The sequence below is a fragment of the Bactrocera tryoni genome, chromosome 2 (assembly GCF_016617805.1).
Source record: "Bactrocera tryoni isolate S06 chromosome 2, CSIRO_BtryS06_freeze2, whole genome shotgun sequence".
NCBI lineage: Eukaryota > Metazoa > Arthropoda > Insecta > Diptera > Tephritidae > Bactrocera > Bactrocera tryoni.
This window is the reverse complement of record NC_052500.1, coordinates 74,723,677-74,736,646: the sequence shown is the minus strand read 5'-3', so window position 1 is coordinate 74,736,646 and position 12,970 is coordinate 74,723,677. Positions and strand designations below refer to the sequence as shown.

The window sequence follows — 12,970 nt, the reverse complement described above, 5'->3', positions numbered from 1 at the left end:
AAGTTACAAATGAATTTTTAAGATGATAAGGTTAGAATGAGTGAACGACCGCCTAAATATGGGCTATGCACTTAGATTACTGGAAGTTGAGCTACAGTTTTTTGAAATTGCTGTTTGCAGACTTTTTTGTACACCTCTGTAGATAGGTCTATTACCAAACCGTTTTGAAATTTCTGCTGTTATAGGGTTGCCATATATGTATGTACATATGTATATAATAAAAATATAAAATAACTTTTAATGACAACAATATGTAAAATTATTCATATAAATCGCCCTCATAATAATTCTAAAATATTTTATTTAAGAAAAAAAGTAGGGTTGCCAACCATATTTCTCTTTTTTTTCTTTGAATAAATGATTAGAGAAAAAATTTTGAAAATTTTTGCTACAGCCGATGACGCCTGACTTTTAACTTCAGTTTTTGAAACTTAAGTGTACATACATACATGTGTACATATTATCGGGTTGCCATATATGCAAATAAAAAATAATTGTTTGACTGACAACCAGACGTTAAAATATAATATTTCTTGTCATATATGTATAAACATTTCAAAAATACTATATTTTTTCAAAAAACTATAATAGGCTTGCCAACTTTTCTTTAAACAATATCTTAAAAAAACAAAAAAATTAATAGAAATTTTAATAGAATTTGACTGACAACCAGACGTTAAAATATAATATTTCTTGTCATATATGTATAAACATTTCAAAAATACTATATTTTTTAAAAAAACTGTAATAGGGTTGCCAACTTTTCTTTAAACAATATCTTAAAAAAACAAAAAAATTAATAAAAATTTTATTAAAAGTTATTTTGATGATATATAACATTTTATTTTTTTAAGCAAAATAATAAAACAGGGTTACCACTATTTTTTCTGGAAAACAGAATTGATAGTAAAATTCATCAGTTCATCCAGTAAAGATAGAGCAGTGAGTATATTGTTTAAGATATCTGACGAACTATACAATATGAAATTTGAAATTAGGGTTGCCAAATTAAACTAATAATATTATTTCGACATTTTTGCCACCAATAGCTTCTAAACTAAATATTTGTTTGACTGATATCGCAAACCAAATTTATTTCATAACTGACCAACAGTTTTATTTTTTTTCTGTTTTAGGGTTGCCATTAATTTTGAAATTTATTCTTCAGTAGAGTTGCCATTTATTTAGAAAATACTACTTTTCTTGACAAGAACCGTAAAAATAAATTATTTCTTTTCGCACATACCCCAAAAAAACCCCAGGAACTGATGTTAATCAAATTTAGTAAAGTTTCCAAATTTTTGTTTAATTTCTAGTCATCACAAAATATTTTGAAATTAAAATAAATAAGCAAAAATAAATAATTTAAATGATTATTAAGCACACAACTGACGTTTAGAAATATTTTAAAGAGTGAAACAGGGTTACCACAATTTATTACGGCAAACAAATATACAAAATTCATTTTAAATAGATGGTCTAGTCACAATTTCAACTAAGAATCTTGTAAAAAATGTATGTACTATCTCAAGGACTTTATAATAAAATATTTAATGGCAGGGTTGCCAAGTAGAGTTTTAAAATTTCTTAGATCTAAGGCTTCCACAAAATAAAATGATTGTTTGACTCAGAACTGTACGTCAAAATTAAACATTACTTGCATATGACCACAATTTTTTTAGTATAAGTTTGCCAAATAACTAAGAAATAATTTTTTAAGTGATAACGAGTTGTCAAAATAAAACAGTTCTTGTCAGCCTTGACCATCAAAACACTACTATAATATTTTGTTGAAAAAAATTACAGGGCTGGCATCTCTTTTTTAAAGCAAAACCTTTCTTCCAAAAAGACAATATTTCGTAAAAAATATCTCGAAACTAAAACTAATACTTAGCAAGCAAGTTGTATCAAAAACTTTTGAAACAAAAAAATTAAACAGGGTTACCACTATTTTTTAGATAGAAAAAGTTGAATTTAAAACTGGTAAAACAGTAACTACTATAAAGCAGGCATTAGTTTTAAGTTTTATCCAGAAAATAATACAACTTTGACGGCAAGGTTGCCTACCAATCTTTGTGGTGTACAAAATAATATAAATAAAAATGTATATTTGGTTAGAGTTGCCAAGTAATTCCACAATACGTAAATAGACATATATTTCTAAAACCTTTATTTAAAATTGGTAACTTTCGTAGTATTAAACGAGCACTATATTAAGCAGAGGAAGAGGAAGACCTCCACTCCGTTGGAAGGACCAGGTGGAGAAGAACCTGGCTACGCTTGGAATATCCAATTGGCGCCACATAGCGAAAAGAAACGACTGGCGCGCTGTTGTTAATTCGGCTATAATCGCGTAAGCGGTGTCTACGCCAATTAAGAAGAAGAATAAGAATATGATTAATATATAGTTTTAATGAGTTTTCACACAGGGTTGCCAAATATAAATAATATTAACGGCATTCTACTTTGCACATTAATAAAAAAATTTAACAAATTATATCTAAACTCTGAAAAAAATACTTTAATACAATGAATTTTTCGATAAGGCGGCAACCCTTACACTGTGTTAAAAACACAATCTTAATTTATATTAAAATAAAATGTTGTAGTCAGTATCACTTTAAGGGTAAATGAAAACTATGTCAAAGACTCGTGTACGTATATAAAAATACTATCGCCAACAGTGTTGCCATATAATAATGTTAAGTTCAGAAAAAATAAATGTATTTTTAACACATCATATAAAACTTTATGCAAATATTTCTAAATGAAAAACTTCTGGACGTAATCAATAGACTTTAGAGGTAGATGACAAGGGTTGCCAACATTAAATTATTATGCTACTGACTAGGCCAGAATTGCCAGGTGTGAAAATACAAACAACAACATAGACTGAAAACAACAGAGTTTCCATATAAAAAATTTTATTTTAATTTATTCAACAAGCTAGTCTAAGTCTTTAAACAATTTTTTTCAATTCTGCAACAAAAAATTCTGCTTCATTTTCTACCACACTTTCTAAGTCCTTGAACAACCCTAATATCAGCAGTAAAAACAAATATTCAAGCGCTACAATTTACTTTACTTTATTTTTAGTACATTACGAGCACTACCTACTAACACTAATACCGTGTTACCGTGCCTTAACTTCGGTTTCTTTCATGCATGCCGCGGTAAAATGATAAATTACCGTAAGGCAGGCATTAGATGTTCAGCAGCTGAAGTCAAGTGGAAAGTAAAAGTTTTGTGGCAGCGCATTTAGGAATTTATTGCGGAAGTGTTTTTTGATATGCGGAGGTAAGTATCAACGAATGAATGTATGTGCATATGTGTACATATATATGTATTATACATATTCTTTGTGCGTAACTGTCTGCATATATATGCACCTACATACATACATATATGTATGCTGTATAATATAATATATGCAGATTTGCTTCTATTCAAAGAGTTAAGATTTTCCGCTCGTAAAGTGCACGCGCTTTTAAACATCTTACCCGCACCTCTTCACTTAGGTTCCTCACACACTCTCACTCTGTTCCCAAAGCACCATTTTTATTCCCACATTACTCAAGTTACTATCACTCACCGCTTTTGAAGTGTGTATGCCGCTTAAGTATGCTGCGCTTTAGTAGTTATTTACTCGATTTTTGTGCATAAAGAATCAAATTATTGAACATTTAAATTTCATTAGTTCGAATAAAAATTAAGCAAATCACTGTAGCGGTAAATCGGGTGAGCCGGAAATTTGAAATTCTTCCATAAGCGCTGATTTAGGTTCACCTTTAGTTTTTAACAATACCAGAAAATGGTTTCGGTTAAAAAAATGGAAAATATTGAAAAATATATTTGTGTAATAATTTTGTAAAATTCGATCATTTCATGTGTATGTTAAGTTACGTTACGTTAGGTTCGTTAAGCGAAATTGTGGTACGTTGCGTTAAGTTACGTTAAGCTAAACTACTTTATCTTAAGTCATGTTATGCAACTTTAAGTTACGTTACGTAAAGTGAAGAGCTCAGATTTTAAACGAAAGTTTAAATGAAATTGGAATGGACGGTAAATCGGGTGAATCAGAACTTGCAATTCCTTCAATTACCTTCTATTTGGGATAACCTACATTTCTAGCCTAAGAAAATTCTAACTAGTAATAATTTTCTAATTTTCGTTAATTTTTCTACATATTTTAAGTTACTTTAAGCTATGTTAAGTTAAGTTACGTTATGGTGAACTACGTTGCGTTAAGCTATGTTACGTTAAGTTAAGTTATGCTAACTTAAGTTATGCTAAGTTACGTTACGTTAAGTTATGCTGCGGTACGTTAAGTTACGTTACGTAAAGTTTACAGTACAGATTTTAAACGAAAATTTAAATAGAATTAGCTCAACTTAAAAAAAATTACAGTAACGGTAAAACGGGTGTTATTTCATTCAATTTGATTATTCATTAAAGTTAAAGATAAACATAAAGTTAAAGTTAAAGTTAAAGTTAAAGTTAAAGTTAAAGTTAAAGTTAAAGTTAAAGTTAAAGTTAAAGTTAAAGTTAAAGTTAAAGTTAAAGTTAAAGTTAAAGTTAAAGTTAAAGTTAAAGTTAAAGTTAAAGTTAAAGTTAAAGTTAAAGTTAAAGTTAAAGTTAAAGTTAAAGTTAAAGTTAAAGTTAAAGTTATAAGCTTATAGCTTCAGAAGCGCAAGGGCTTGGACATGTTTTCCTTAAATAAACTTTCAAATCTAAAAAAACCGAACAAATTTTATCCGAGCTAATATCACTTGTCACTTACCATCTGTCAATTGGAGAGTAAACTTGTAGAAGTTAAAAGCCTTTACTGTTCCATTCATTTAGGCGATGTCAATCGACAACCCTTTTCTACATAAATCTTCGTGGCTTGTAGAGAAAAAAAGTCAAACTTCAAATAAGAAAACAGACATTCTCATACCTATCTGTTCATAAAGAAATGTGCTACCTGGTGATAAAAATGCAAGAATGTACTAAGCACACCGCCAACTATGTGGTGAGCGGTGGTGAAATAGTGAAAAGTAAAAAATTAAGTTGAAAGCAATTTGCATCTTCACATCAAAAATGTCCGCAATGAGGAAACCAATAAAATTAGATTTTAATAACACTAAAAAATTAAGCTCCATTTATAGACTGAGGTTTAACGGCATGCAGCTTACTTCAAACTCACCAAACACGCACATACTTGTATATCCACCACACTTACAGCACATTTCGCTTAATGCCCCTGAGCGCAGTTGGCAAAAAGTTTAAATGTCAACACTACGCAAAGCAATCAAAGTTAAACACAAACGACCGTGTTCTTGTGGTGGTAGCCACTTCTGCACACACATACACGCACACACACACACACCGTTTCATTTCGGCTTCTCTGCAATTTTTATGCGCTCTTACCTTATTAAGTCAAAGTTTAGCTTGTTTTAATGTGCTCGCTCATGGCAACTAGCAATTAAACTTAGCTTGCGTCTAACGAGTAAACCGTTTTCGAATAAGTTAGAAGGTTGCCACCCTTTTGCAAATTTGAAGTGAAAATACAAGGTGCGTTCCAAAGTCAACAGGACTTAAAAAAAACAGAACAAATAATTATTTCAGCAAAATCAATTCATTTTATTCAAAATAGTCTCCTTCTGCTTCAATACACCTTTTTGCACGGTCCAAAAGATGTCAAACCGTCGAACGAGTGTTTTAGCTCGTTGGCCGGTATCGCCGCCAGTATGCCGGTGCAAGCCTATTGAATGGCTTCTACGTCTGCATAACGCTTTCCTTTCATGGGCAAATGCATTTTCCGAAAAGAAAGAAGTCGCACGGTGCCATATCAGGGGAATACGGGCAGTGGTTAATGGTTAAAATGTGATTTTTGGTCAAATAATCGGTCACAAGCGTCGATCGAATATTGAATTCCGAGCAATTTTTGGTCGTCAGTCAATTTGTGTGGAACAAACCGTGCGCACACCTTTCGAAAGCCGAAATGTTCGGTCAAAATGTGATAAATCGTTGTTTTGGAGATGTTCAATTCCATATCCTTGAATTACAATGATGACTTCGGCTGGTTTTTGATGAATTCACGCAAAATTTCGATGGATTTTCCTGTGATCACGGATTTTGATTAGCCCATATGTTGATCGTCATTTACTTATGTCCTCACAACTACCTTGAAAACGTTGAAACCACTCGTGTCTCTGCTACGGGAAAGGCAATCATCGCTATAAACTTGTTTTATCAATTGAAACGTTTCGGTAAAAGTTGTACCAATTTTAAAACAAAATCTAATGTTGGCTCTTTGTTCGAAGCTCATTTTCGCACCGATAACACAAACATACTGACACTTAAAACGCAATAATTTCACTTCCAATTGAGGAAATGTCATGAAATTCTCACTGAACAATCGATAAAGATAGCAGATTCTAACGCACCGGTCAGCATATAGATGGTGCCACCAGGGGCGCTAGACTCAAAAGGTCCTGTTTACTTTGGAACGTTCCTTATACTTGCCATTTTCAAAGCAATACAGTAAAGTGAAGAGCTTTAGGAAATTGTGTACCTAAATTTTTTTTAAGAGAGTTGCCACCAATTTAAATATTGTATGGGAATGAGTAGGTATTAAAGAAAATTTACAGACCCAAAGGATAACAAATATTTATACGTGTTGTAGTTTTCCAACTATGTCTTATCGATAACTTTAAATAAATTTAATCCGATGAAGTTTTGCTAAGGTTTTCTTATCTGCTTTCGGCGACAAATGTTCAGGTCGTAAGAAATTAACGCTTTTTTATGCTTCGTAAATTTCTTCTAATTTCTATAATTAAAAATTATCGAAAAATTAATTTGTCCTCACATTTGATTAATTTAGTATTTAACTGATGATTTTATGGTAATCGATTGTTGAGAGATCGTTTCGAATTAAAAAGATTTATGCAAATTTATTTTTTCGATAACATATCTAAATTGTGATTGTAATCGATAAAATTAAGATGTATTGGCTTATTTTCCGAGAAGGTCATTTTAAATTATTTTTTGGCTATTTTTAGTCTAATAAAATCGATTTATACATATTTATTTTCCTGATAAAATATCGAAATTACAAATAATTTTTTTTTCGATAAAATATAAAAATTGTCATTGTGATCCATAAAATTAAGTTGTATTGGCTTCTTTTCCAGAATACTATATAAAGTGGAGTATATTTAATCGGATTAAATCGATTTCTGCATGTTTATTTTTTCGAAAAAAATCGAAATTTTATATTTATCGATTTCTTTCAAATCAAGGATTTAATTTTCATGCTACTTGTATTTTAATCAGATTTATTGGTTTCGTACCCGGGATGATCACTATAAGTTTTTGAAGTTACGGAACATCATTTATATAAATAATTTAACTGCATATGAATCTACATAATCCGATTGAAAAATAAGTAATAAATTAAAAAGTTGTACTTTTAACCTTTCCATATATTTATAAATACATGATTTTATAATAATCAATTGCTTATAAATCGAAATTTTTGGTTATAATCAAAGAAATCAATATTCTCAATACTTATTTTTTTGATAAAATATAGACATTTTTTTAGCTATCGATTATTTTTTAGGTTTTGAAAATTATCGATTTTTACAGTCGATATTTTTAGAATTTTTTGGCTTAATTTTTAAGAGACCATTATAAGTTGATGAATTTACAAGTTTTGCAAATTTATTATTTCGATAATGTATCGATATTTCTAAAAATTTTCGATTATTTTCAATTAAAAGATTTTGGTAATAGATATATTTCAGATTTTCCGGCAATAAAATATTAATATTTTTCTAAATAAGCGATTTTTAAATTCGATATTTTCAGGATTTTTTGGCTCATTTTTTGAGAGTCATTATATGTCGTTAAATTTACGATTTTATTATAATTATTTTTCCGATAATTTTTAGATGTTTTTAAAATAAGAGATTGTTGTAATCAATATGTTTCATATTTGTCGGCATCATTTCCAGGAAACTTATTATTAGCAGTAGAATTTGCGAAACCTCTTAAAAAATAACCTATATATGTATGTATATTATCTTATAGTATCTAATTGCGCACTAATGGCTCTTAGTATCTTCTTTCTGCACCTTTTCAGCACTTACTGGAACTAAAATTAAATAGTTGCGTACTAAATTCAAACAACATGCATTACTTAACCCCACTTATCATCATTACTTCCATTACATTGGCAACACCACTGTACACCTCAAGCTGGCAGCATGCCTACAAATGCGACTTAAATGGCATTGCGCCCCGTTGCTGCGTGGACGCCAGCAAAATAGTACCCTTCTTAGATAACACGGGTGAGTCAAGTGCTCAATGAAAGACAATTTAAAGTATACTGTACTAATTTTCCACTCTTCAGTCTGTCTAGTTGAGGACACAACCATGGGTAATCCGCATCGCTACTCTATTCTACTAGATGATTTCCCTGTTTGCACAGTCTATCGTTCGGGTCCATGCATACATGATGCTGAAGTCTGTATACTAATGCGCTCGCGTGTCTACGTTTGTCAGACCTCATTCACGATTATTTTCAAAAATCGCGCCGTGGAATGGTGCTTCTCCGCGTATTTGAAAATCTTCAATATCAAAATGTATAAATATCCCAAACTTTGCGGTTATTTTGCTGAGCATTATTTTCTAATGCCACGTGCCATTGAGGATTTATTGATCGATATGGGTTATTAAAATGTTAAGTTTAATTCAAAATTGAGTTAGGTGAATATTAATATAGTTTAAATTAGCTCCATTCAGTTATTATTAATCAGAAAAAGTTCAAGACTAAATTATTCAATAATTATGAATTTTTTGAACAACTTTTATTTACAAACAAAATAATTAAATTGATTTAAGACCGTTTCTAAGATAATACTAATTTAGTCAATTAGTTTATTATCTGCACTATATACGAGAAAATTGTTAGTTAACTTAACAACGGAAAATAATTATACAAAAAATATATAGAAAAATAATATAATAAAAATGATTCAGACCGACACCTAATTCAGTCAATTAGCAAATTGTCTATCCTTTAAATGAAAAAATAGTATCTAACGAATTTATTTACCTATTAGAAATATAATAAAATTTACAACTGATTTGAGAACGTTTCTGATAGTACCTTAATTTAGTTAATTAGTAAATTGTTTATATTACGTTTGATAAAATTTTAATTAACACTAAACTAACAATAAATTATTACAAAAAATTGTATGTTTAACTAATTTTCAATTTTTTTATGATTATTTAAGGATGCTTCAGGCTGAACCTTGAATCAGTAAACTGCTAAATTGTCTATTCTTTATAAGAGCAAACACCAACTTACGAATTCGTTAAAAAAACCATAAATAATTATATTCAAAAGTTTGAGGACATTACAGACGGATCCTTAATTTAGTTAATTAGCAATTGCCTACCCTTTTTTGCAAGATTTAATTTGAAACAATGAAATATTAATGTTGAACCACTTTGCCTAGATAATTCAGACAGAACTCTAATGTTGTCAATTGGAAAATTTTCCATAGGGATTATGAAAAAGAATTATGGAAAAAATGTTTTAAGTACTTAATTACGAAAGTGTTAAAAGACTATATAGAAAATTTTATTTTGAGCTGCCTTGAGGAAGTATCAAACTGAAACTTAATTAATTCAATTAGCATATTGCCTACTTTCTAACTGAAAAACTTACTTTGAAATTAATAGATAGAAAAATGTAGGTTTAAACAGTTTACGCAGAAAATACAGGCAGCACCCTAATGTAGTCAATTAATAAATTGGGTATATGCATTAAGTCGAAGAATTAACTACTTAAGTTGCGAAAATGTTCAGAGACTATATGAAAATTTTTATATTGAGCTGCCTTGAAGACGTTTCAGACAGAAATTTAATTGAGCCAACTAGTGATTTATTTACATTTCAAAGGAAATATTTATAATTTTCCAAAATATGAATAAATTGTTAGAAAAATATATGTTCAACTAATTTTGGCAAGTTTCAAACCGAACTTTAGTGTAGATAATTTGTAAATTGTGGAAAAGGTATAAACAAATTACTAATTGCACATGGCTCAAGCAGCTCACGACTTCCGGTCTTTGACCAAGTATCCTCTGGGTAGCCAGTTTTGAAGGCGAGCTAAAGTGAGAAGGCGAAACATCTCCTCAACACGGTTGGGCGCTGGGCGCTGGGCGCTGTGTTTAGGACCCGCCTCGTAAAAAATGCTCCAAAGAACAAACGAGAGCAGCCTCGAATGAGAGACTATTAAGCCAGACTATAACGCAATTGCTTGATAAACTTATCTTTAATAATTAAGTTGCGTTTATATATCTTACAAAGAGTAGAGAGAGGGTAATTTAGTGAGTTTATAATATATTGCTATGTTATAACGGAGAAAAGTTTGCTAATTTACTGAAACTAAGAAGCTTTCTGTGCTAATGATTCAATTTAGTTAACTTATTTTATTATTTAATGTCACATTAAGAGTAAATTTTTCACATTCAAAATTATGATGTTAAGAAATCGCAATTTCGTATAATTTTTAAGCAAAGCTTTTAAATTTTGTAAATTTAACAATTAGTGTCTAAATTAAAAATTGTAAAACAACAAATAATATTTTAAATTATGAAATATTAAATATTTGTAGAATTTTGAATTTTCAAACCACTTTCGTTTTCAGTGAGGTCAGCAATATTAGCACTCTTTATTTGCACATTCACCTCAATTAGCTTTATCATTTGCTCACACTTCAGCACACAGACATATATATGTGAGTAATATATATAGGTGAATCCACACGAACGTGTTTCCATAGAGATATGGATATATAGATATTGCTAAATGAGTTATTCCAGAGAAAAACTGTAGGTTTAAAATTAACTTAAAAAACGTATATATATATCAAAGCTTAATCCTGTATTTCCGGTGATTCTGTTGAGTAAGAGAATAAATGCTTAATTGATAAGCTTAAATGAATGTACATATATTTCGCATCGGCTTTCCAGAAACAAAATCAAACATAACCTAAATACAAGTTCAAAAAGGTAGTTGAATTGGCTAATATATGGAACATGTCTTCACTAATTACAAAATAAAAAACTGTCTAGTTCGGTTTCCCAGAAACTGAATCGAAAATGACAAGTTCAAAAAGGTAGCTGAATGAAACATGTCTTAAATAAAAATGAACTCAATTAAAATAAAGGAAATAAGCAGGAAATCTACAAAAAATGAACTAAATTATATATCAGAATTATGAAATACTAAGCTAACTATAGTTACTTTGAATAGTTAAAATAAAACGTGCTTCGTTAGAGAGCCACTGGCTACGTCGGAGATAGAAGAAGAGAATTTATTCATGACCGTCTATCTGTCAATCTGATCGTCTCTTCCAGTTTATCAGATTTCGATCAGAAATTTTGTAGTTGTGTTCTGTAGTTTTTCTAAATTTTTTTAGTTTTATATATACTTACAAATGTATGTACCTAAATTTAAAGAAAAGTTTACATTTGTATGTATATAAAATAAAACTTATCTTTAGATATAACTATTTGACTTATTTGTAATTTTATTCCACTTTTCTGAAATTCATCCTTATTAACTTAAATTCCTACCTGTACGTCGATATATGCATACATATATGTATATAGGCAGTTATCATGTACTTTACACATAGTAGACATATATAAATCGCATAACGGTAGGTATACATTTTTTATGCAAACACTTAAAATACCATTGAAACCACGGGAACCGCAGCATAACACATCACTGACACAAACATACCCCTATAAACAGATATCAAGCACAGCACTTAACTCTTTCTAGACCATTGACCATATATACATATAAACGTACATATAAATGTTTATATAAACAAACAAATAAACGATTAAACTAATTGCAAACTATTAAAAGTAAAAACCACAACCTCCATGGTACGAGTAGTAGGGCAGCCGCGAAAACAACAACAATAAGACAAAATCGTAGTGATAGTTATCAGTTAGAAATGTAAAGAATAAGACAACATGTTGATTTACAAGCAAAGATGTAATTAAGCATGGTGGAACGAATACGCAACTCTCTAAAAAGAATTAAATTTATTTGCAGAACCCCCTTGGTATAGTATAATATATATGTATACATGTAATATATACATAATATATACACATAATATATACATATAAATATATATACATACACATATATATATATACTAGCCTGCTCCAAAAAAATGTTGAATTTTTTTTTTCAACTCTTACCCCCTCAAATGTTAGTGATTGACAAACCAAAAATCCTTCCTCAAACCAGGCGCTGCAGCTTAACTCTAAGGGGCTGCTATGTTTTTTTTTTTTTTTTTTTTTTTTTGGGTTCCCATTCATTTAACATAGGAATTTTCGTTTTTTGATTCAAACTAAAATTTCACCAATTAATATTCGTTTCTCAAAAATAACCATCACATATTCAGCTTCGAATATTATTATACTCTTGCAACCTGTTGCTTTGGATGTGAAAAAATTGTTGCCAAATTTAATTGTTTGATGTCGCGTATCCCTATGATTCCAAATGATATGCCATTACAAATAAGTGTTAAAATAGCTAGCAAACAATAAAATATTTTTTTGTTTGAATAAATGAATTTCATGTTAAAAAAAGTTTATTATTTCACTTAGACGTAACGAAGCACGTACCGGTCCGCTGGTGTATAACTTATACACTAACGGAAATTCTGTTAAAAAATCGAAAACCATTATAAATAGCATATGATAGTTGAGGTAATATCGAGCCGATTTTATCTTTTTTCCCCAATACCACATATTGTTAACATGTTTTAGCAATCATATAGAGTAAAGTCAGCCGGATGTTCGAAAATCTTTATATCAGGTATATGGAGCCTCAGAGAAGTATTTACCCGATTTAATCCATTTCACTATAGTCATGAAAG

The 12,970-nt window shown here is 29.9% G+C and overlaps 2 protein-coding genes across 3 annotated transcripts in view; one reads left to right on the top strand and one right to left on the bottom strand.

Moving 5' to 3' along the window:
* Nucleotides 1–12,970, bottom strand: part of LOC120769034 (zinc transporter 2) — a 153,319-nt gene that overhangs the window by 9,199 nt on the left and 131,150 nt on the right. The window lies entirely within an intron of this gene.
* Nucleotides 8,177–8,724, top strand: LOC120769035. The gene is made up of 2 exons (XM_040095881.1): nt 8,177–8,336; nt 8,399–8,724. Exons 1-2 carry the CDS (start codon nt 8,177–8,179, stop codon nt 8,722–8,724), a joined length of 486 nt encoding a protein of 161 aa, XP_039951815.1.

Excerpts from the sequence above, each read along its gene's own strand:
- LOC120769035 (XM_040095881.1), top strand. The coding sequence starts at position 8,177 with ATGCATTACTTAACCCCACTTATCATCATTACTTCCATTACATTGGCA. Across the intron at positions 8,337-8,398 it reads ACCCTTCTTAGATAACACGG|TCTGTCTAGTTGAGGACACA; the intron begins GTGAGTCAAGTG and ends TCCACTCTTCAG.